Source organism: Triticum dicoccoides, chromosome 1B (assembly GCF_002162155.2).
Source record: "Triticum dicoccoides isolate Atlit2015 ecotype Zavitan chromosome 1B, WEW_v2.0, whole genome shotgun sequence".
Classification (NCBI taxonomy): domain Eukaryota; kingdom Viridiplantae; phylum Streptophyta; class Magnoliopsida; order Poales; family Poaceae; genus Triticum; species Triticum dicoccoides.
The window spans coordinates 658,610,619-658,618,931 of record NC_041381.1 but is presented as its reverse complement, the minus strand read 5'-3'; the positions used below and the strand labels follow the sequence as shown (position 1 = coordinate 658,618,931).

General features: G+C 49.0%; 1 protein-coding gene across 1 annotated transcript; it reads left to right on the top strand.

Annotated features, from left to right (window-relative positions):
• Positions 1 to 4,592: 4,592 nt before the first annotated feature.
• LOC119311427 (ervatamin-C-like) lies at positions 4,593 to 5,935 on the top strand. Its single transcript, XM_037587064.1, has 2 exons — positions 4,593 to 5,089; positions 5,193 to 5,935. Exons 1-2 carry the CDS (start codon positions 4,606 to 4,608, stop codon positions 5,783 to 5,785), a joined length of 1,077 nt encoding a protein of 358 aa, XP_037442961.1. The 5' UTR covers positions 4,593 to 4,605; the 3' UTR covers positions 5,786 to 5,935.
• The last annotated feature ends 2,378 nt before the right edge of the window (positions 5,936 to 8,313 follow it).

Sequence of the window (8,313 nt, the reverse complement as noted above, 5' to 3'; positions counted from 1 at the left end):
CTCCATTTCTCCTGCCAATCTCCTCCTCCTTCCTTCCAAGTCGGGCGCCATGCCGCCGAAGAATTATGTGTTCCCCCACGCGCGATGGATACCACAGCCACCGACGTCGCCCAGCCGAAGCAGAGGAAGCAAAGGGCGCTCCAGTCCAAGCCCCCGGGCATGAGCAACGCCGACTGGAAGGCGGAAGTGCAGTGCCGGGAGGCCGTCACTGCCGATAGGTGCAACCAGACCAAGAAGGCCCGGGAGAGGGTGGCGCTCGCGGCTGCGGCGGCAGCGGAGCAGGCGGAGCGCTCGGCCGAACAAACTGAGGCGGCTCGCGCGGGGATGATGAATCCACTCAGTGGCCACGGCCCGCACATGACCTGGAGCCAGCAAAGCGTCGGATCTTCGGTCGGCTTCTCATCGCCACAACCCTAGGGCTGCACACCGTTGCCGGGCTATGCCGAAGGCGACGTAAACAGCGGGTTCAACCCCATCATCACCTTCCCCTATGGTCGCCCGGTCCAGCGCACACCCTCGCCCGCATTAGCCGACGTGCAGTACCCTCCATACACCTACTCGTCGCCGGCCTACGCAGCCTCCCCGACGCCACCTCTCCGCCGTGGCGCGTTGCCCTTCTCACAAGCCTCCTCGTCGCATCTTGGCGACGCCGACGCGACGGAGGCCGACATGGAAGACTGAAAGCACAAGTACTCCCTAGGTGGTTTTGGTAATTAATGTCAATATATCTCTTGTTGGACTAACACTTTTATCTAGTATATTTCAGACAAGTTCAATAATGGAGTGACATGGACTAAAGGATGTGGAACTCCTTCAAGATGCTAAGGACAAGGGATTGGCGTAAAACTTCAAGCTCAAGACTCTTCATTTTATATTTCAGTGGTCCAAGATCACATTGAGTCTATAGGAAAAGCCAATACTATCAAGGAGGGATGAGGTGTTGCTTAATGAGCCTCTTGCTTCATGTGCTTAGGATATGCTCCAAAACCCTCAGCTACTTTCTCACATCCACAAATGACCTAAACCTAAAACCAAAATCGGCCATACCGATTCTTCCTATCCGGCGCCAGCGATTTCAAATGTCATAGCCACTGCCACAAACCCTAGGCAAATCGGTCTTACTGATAGGGATCTCGTTCTCACCGAGATGGGATTGTAATCTCTCTGTGTATGTCCATTATCAAAATCAGTCTCACCGAGTTTGAGCAATCGGTACTACCGAGATTACAATGCAAACTCTCTGGTTAACTTATTACCAAAATCGGTCCCACCGAGTTTGAGTAATCGGTCCCACCGAGATTGCCTGACCAACTCTCTGGTTAGCTAATTACCAAAATCGGTCCCACCGAGTTTGTGTAATCGGTCTCACCGAGATTATGTTATGCCCTAACCCTAACCATATTGGTCCTACCGAGTTGCATTTTCGGTCCCACCGAAATTCCTAACGGTCACATTGTTTGCTAAATCGGTCTGACCGAGTTTATTGATTTGGTCCCACCGAGATTGGTAAATTGTGTGTAACGGTTAGAATTTGTGTGGAGGCTATATATACCCCTTCACCTCCTCTTCATTCGTGGAGAGAGCCATCAGACTGAACCTACACTTCCAGCATCCTATTTCTGAGAGAGAACTACCTACTCATGTGTTGAGGCCAAGATATTCCATTCCTACCATATGAATCTTGATCTCTAGCCTTCCCCAAGTTGCTTTCCACTCAAATCTTCTTTCCACCAGATCCAAATCCTATGAGAGAGAGTTGAGTGTTGGGGAGACTATCGTTTGAAGCACAAGAGCAAGGAGTTCATCATCAATGCACCATTTATTACTTCTTGGAGAGTGGTGTCTCCTAGATTGGCTAGGTGTCACTTGGGAGCCTCCGACAAGATTGTGTCTAATCACCCCCCCCCTTTAGACACCTCTTCTCAAGGTCCTACAAAGACATCATCCTAGCCGGCTCGGCTGCCGCTGCCGCCTCCCCCGGGTTCACCGCCCAAGACGACCCAATTGATCTCAACGGCAACATGGATGGCGAGCTCGACTACAGCGAGGAAGAGCCGAAGGAGGAGGAGGAGGAGGAGGAACTGGAGGAGGAGCCAGCGCCTGCTCCGATGAGGAACGACAAGAATAAGAAGAAACGAGCGGCTAGGACCGGCGAGCCGCGCATCAAGTGGGCGTCCAAGGAGGACGAGTGCCTCGCCGAAGCGTGGAAAGTCATCTACCTCGACCCGATCACCCACACAAACCAGAACATCGACACGTATTGGGACCGCATCAAGGCCGAGTCTGACGAGCGCAAGCTCATCGACCCCTACTTCAAAGGCGTCTACATGCAGCGCGGGTCGAAGGCGATGGCGAACCATTGGGGGCTCATCCAAACGGCATGCAATAAATGGCATGGGATCGTCGAGGAGATGCGGCTCTCCCGGAGAGCAGTGCCAGTGTCGAGGATCAGGTACAGCACGCCGGCCTCTCCGTATTTCTTTTCGCCGTGTGAGTGCCCACGTGCGCGCCCGCCGACGGATGTTCGTTCCTCGACGCAACTGCTGTGCATGTTTGCCATGTTCCTCGATGACAATAACGACCAAGAGTTCAAGTATCTCCACATCTTCAAGCGGATCGACAAGTGCGAGAAGTGGGCGGATGTCCGGCGCACCCTCGCCAAGGCCAAGGAGACGTACAAGCCGGACGCGTCGACCTCGGGTGCGGCCGACTGGCGCCCGGACGACAACAAAGGGGCCAAGAAGGCGAAACACGCCGAGTCGGCTGCCGCACGTGTGCAAGAGTCATCGAGCATTGCCTCGCCGATGCCAAGACCCGGGACGCCCCGCAGAAGATAAAACTGAGGCGCGGTGGTCGGCGTTGATGACGAACAATGCCGTCAAACTCGACTTGCTCCGAACCAACGTCGACTTGCTCCAGACCAACGTCGCCGCGAAGAAGAGGAACACCGATCTGGCTTTCTTGATGGGCGGCGCAGACATGCTCCAGAGCGGCGACGAGAAGCTCAAGGCGTGGTATCTGACGGAGCGCGGCCTCATCCTGAACCAGATACCGGCGACGCCGATGCCAACGCCGCAGCCAATCCCGAGTGATGATGCCTCCGCGACGCCCAACAGCACAGAAGCCGCGCCGACCAGCCCAGAAGCCGCGCTGACGCCGCCCAGTCCGCGCACGCCGACGCCGACCCCTCAAACGCCGGAGGCCGACCCCGCCGTTTGATGTATTCCTTGTGTGTCCTTTCTTTTTGTGCGCCGAACTTTTCATTTGATCGCCGAACTGTGGCATGGTGATGATCGCTGAACTGTTGCGCCAATCGCCGGATTATGGCGTTTTTTTGGGGCGGGAACGGGCCAAGTTTGAATATGCTGCGCCTTGGGGGCGGCACCTGGGGGCGTGGCTGGGGCCTTGATTGCCCCCAGGGCCTAAAAAATCGCCGGGTGAGCGCCCGAAAGAGCGCCGGCCTATGCGATGGGGGGCCGAACGAGTGGAGATGCTCTTACATGTGAGAAGCCGTGCAATTTTGCAAAAATCACACAATACCAAACCGCCAAGGTCTCACCTAAAACACTTGACATAAAAAACTTAAAAATGCTAATCATGTATTTTAAAAATGTTAAATGTGATATATACGAAAAATGTACAACGTGTATGTATTAAAGTAGACATCAAAACATATATTTGGAAAAATCATAATCATGTATTTGAAAAATATTAAACATGCATAAAAAAATATTCCTAATGTGTAAGAAAAAATTACAATGAGTATGAAAAATGTAGACATGTGTTGAAAAGAGAGAAAAATGAAAGAAAAAGAGATGAGAACCAGAGAAAGAAAAAAACGAGAAAGAAACAAAGAAAACAAGGGGGGGGGGGAGAAAAAAAAGGAAGTAACCGAATAAAACAAAGAAAAACAAAGGAAACCGTGCAAAACAGTGGAAACCAAAAAAAAAAAACAGCGACATATAGCTCTGGCATGCAGAAGACGCTGGGTCATGTTCGAGCTAAAAAAGAGTGACTGGCCAAAATAAAAATTTCACGCAACGACATACATTGTGTTCCAACAAAATTTCATAGCTGCATGTCACTGCGTTTCTGCAGTAACGCGTAGGAAATCATCTAGTGACCCCTAGAAAAAGGGAAATCATCTAGTGAATTTAGAGTTTTAACAAAGATAAATGGAGTCAATGGACCGGACAGTACGGTTGAGGACGTGCTCATTGACAGAACTGGGAAGCGACAAGGTGCACTAGGTGGTGGACAAACCGGTACATTGCAGTTGGCATATATACAGTATTCCTATGTTAGTGTGCACGGCAAGACAACCTAACTAACCAACATTATTTCGTGTGCCAAGTCATGCACAGATGTATGCACCGCTGCATGCATGAGACCAAGAGAAAATGTAGCTCGTTACCATTCCTCTACGAGCTACGTGCATCGCCAGCACCTGCAAACATGCATTGCATGCGCTCGTCTCCGGCCGATGAGCTCATCCCCGACACCGGCGAAAGACATGTCCCCGCGCTCCACCGGCGAGCGCTATATAAACACGTCTACACATGCATGCTTGAGCACAAGCCAGTGTGCGTAGATCGTTCGGTCGGTATGGCCTTCTCCCGTGGCGCATGGCCGGCCATCACTGCAATCTTGCTGGTGCGCGGCCTGTTCGCCGCCTTCCCGGCGGCGTCGGTCGACATGGGCGACATGCTGATGATGGACAGGTTCCGCCAGTGGCAGGCCACGCACAACCGGACGTACCTGAGCACGGAGGAGAGGCTGCGTCGCTTCCAGGTGTACCGCGACAACGTGGAGTACATCGAGGCCACCAACCGGCGCGGCGACCTCACCTACGAGCTCGGCGAGAATGAGTTCGCCGACCTCACCCAGGAGGAGTTCCTGGCTAGGTACGCGTCGTCCTACGACGCTGCCGGTGATGATACAGGCATTACGTTGCCTGTGGGCGGCGGCGACGCCGAGCTGTGGTCGTCCGGCGGCGACGATGGTAGCTCCTTGGAGGCTCCGCCTCCCAGCTGGGACTGGAGATCCAAGGGCGCCGTCACACCGGTCAAGTCCCAAGGCGCAGGATGCGGTACGTAAAGATGACCCCCTGTCTGATCCATTTCAACTTTACCGTGTAAAGCATGCACGGTGGTTAAGCATTAACTATTTTGTCCCTCAATGAATGGATGCAGCTAGCTGCTGGGCGTTCGTGACGGTTGCGACGATCGAGACTCTGAACTGGATCAGGACGGGGCAGTTGGTGCCCCTCTCGGAGCAGCAGCTGGTGGACTGTGACCAGTACGACGGCGGGTGTAACCGCGGGTCCTATCACAGGGCTTACAATTGGATTGTGGAGAATGGCGGCCTCACCACGGCAGCGGATTACCCGTACACGGCGGTGAGGGGCGCCTGCAACCGCGCCAAGTCCGCCCATCACACCGTCAAGATCCTCGGCGGCGGCGTGATCCCGCCCAGGAACGAGCCCGAAATGCAGCTTGCCGTCTCCGGGCAGCCCATCGGCGTGGCCATCGAGGTCGGCAGCGGCATGCAGTTCTACAGGAGCGGCGTCTACTCGGGCCCTTGCGGGACAAATCTTGCTCACGCCGTTACCATCGTCGGCTATGGCGTCGACGCCGCTACTGGGGCCAAGTACTGGCTCGTCAAGAACTCGTGGGGGCAGACGTGGGGTGAGAGCGGCTACATCCGCATGCGCCGCGACGTCGGTGGCCCAGGGCTCTGCGGCATCGCGCTCGACGTTGTCTACCCCAAAATGGCGAGAGCGTGAATGTGAATGTACCTATGTCATGCATCTGCATGCGTACCTTCCCGATTAAGTAAGCTCGCCTACTGGGAATGTTTCAGGACCACCGTTATTGTATGCTGAACTTGCATTCCTTCAATACTATCCATCTAATGAAGGCACTTTGACAATCAAGTACTCCCTCCGTTTTTTCGCATATTAGTTTTGGTCAAAGTCAAGCTTTACAAACTTTGACAAAGTTTATAGACAAAAATATTAACATATACAATAACAAATCAATACCATTAGATTCGTTGTTGAATGTACTTCCACCATATAAATTTGTTATGCTATTCTTTTCTATAAATTTGGTCAAACTTTAGAAAGTTTGACTTCAGTCAACTCTAATATCCGGATTAAATAAAAACGGAGGGAGTAATACTTTGAGGCATGATAGAATAAACTTTGATGGTTGTAGCATTAGAATTTTTTTTGAGCGATACTTGCAATAGGCAAACAAGCCGCCACGTTCCTCCGCTCTACACATGCCAAAAATATATCCTTCGTCGTAGTTACGATGATAAAGATTAAAAGATAACTAGCAAAGCATGCCCGTGCATTGAAGCGGGAAAAAACATTTGTCCCTCATACTCACACCTGAAAACATTGCTGAATCCCTTGAATCTTAGACGATGCCACACGACAAACAACATGATAAGTGGTGTTGTGCAAAAAGGTTGGATGTCTTTTAAAGTGTACTCAAGATGTTTCAATTTATTAGGCAACAAAAATATCAACATTAAGCAGCATTTCCAAAATACCCCATATAAAGATGATATTAATTAAGACTGCATCGTAAACAGAATATTAGAAATGAATAATATAATAGCATATTTAGAATCTCAATATATTTTGGAGGGATTTTCATATATGACATGTTAGATTTGGAGTTAAGGTTTGAAAGTTATGAATTATTCGAAAAAACATTTGAATCTGGCCGAAAATAGAAAAGCTGGGTCAAAACAGAAACATTTTGCAGCTCACCTGCTAAATGACGCTCGGGTGAGGCAGTAATACCCTTGCCCAACGGCGTTAGTAGCAGAGATTTCATATACGCCATATAAAGAAGATATTAATTATGATTGCATCATAAAGGAAATATTAGAAATGGATAATATAATAGCACATTTAAAATCTATACATTTTTTGAGGGATTTTCATAATAACATGTTAGATTTGGAGTTAGGGTTTGAAAGCTATGAGTTATTAAAAAAACATTTGAATCTGCCCGAAAATAGAAAAGCTGGCCCAAAACTGAAACATTTTGCAGCCCATCTGCTAAATGACGCTAGGGCGAGGCACTAGTATCCTTGCCTACCGCCTTTAGTAGCAGAGAAAAGTCATGAATTATCAACGTTAAGCCAGCATTTCCAAAATACCCCATATAAATAAGACATTAATTAAGATTGGATCATAAACCGAATATTAGAAATGGATAATATAATAGCATATTTAATATCTAAATATATTTTTGAGTGATTTTCATATATGACATGTTAGATTTGGAGTTAGGGTTTGAAAGTTATGAATTATTCAAAAGCAACATTTAAATCAATCCGAAAATAGAAAAGTTTGGTCAAAAAGTGAAACATTTTGCAGCCCATATGCTAAATGACGCTCGGGCGAGGCAGTAATACCCTTGCCCACCGAAGTTAGTAGCAGAGATTCCAAAATATGCCATATAAAGATGATATTAATTGAGATTGCATCGTAAAGGAAATATTAGAAATGGATAATATAATAGCAAATTTAAAATCTAAACATTTTTTTAAAGGATTTACATATATAACATGTTGGATTTGAAGTTATGGTTTGAAAGTTATGAATTATTAAAAAAAAATTGAATCTGCCCGAAAATAGAAAAGCTGGGCCAAAACTGAACCATTTATCAGCCCATCTGCTAAATAACGCTCGTGCGAGGCAGTAGTATCCTTGCCTACCGGCATTAGCAGCAGAGAAAAGTTATGAATTATCGTCGTTAAGCCATCATTCCCAAAATACCCTATATAAAGAGGGAGCAACTAATTACCGAGCGCTCCTTCGGGAGCCTCGCACAGATCAGCGCCACTTGGCACGCTCTCAGCCATTTGCCACGTGTCGCGCTCTGGGCACTCCCTCCGGATTTTTTTTATTTTTCCGCACGCGTTTTCGGATTTTTAAACGGTTTTTTCTAGTTTTTTTTTGATGTTTTGATTTTCTACCGGTCTTCCCTAGCTTTTGGCGAGAGTCACGGTTTTGTTTTAGAGAGAGGCACGGTTGTGCTTTCACGAGAGGCACGGCCGTGCCTCTTGGAAACGGAAAAAAAAACGTGTTTTCTGTTTTTTTTTCTTTCGTGAGAGGTACGGTTTTGCTTCCGTGAGAGGCACGGTTGTGCTTTCGCGAGAGGCACGGGCGTGCCTCTTTCGGAAAGGAAAAAACGTGTTTTCTGTTTTTTTCGCGAGAGGCACGGTTTTGCTTCCACGAGAGGCACGGTTGTGCTTTCGCGAGAGGCACGGGCGTACCTCTTTCGAAAG

Coding starts and splice junctions, on each gene's coding strand:
- LOC119311427 (XM_037587064.1), top strand. CDS start 4,606: ATGGCCTTCTCCCGTGGCGCATGGCCGGCCATCACTGCAATCTTGCTG. Junction 5,090..5,192: donor GTCCCAAGGCGCAGGATGCG/GTACGTAAAGAT, acceptor GAATGGATGCAG/CTAGCTGCTGGGCGTTCGTG.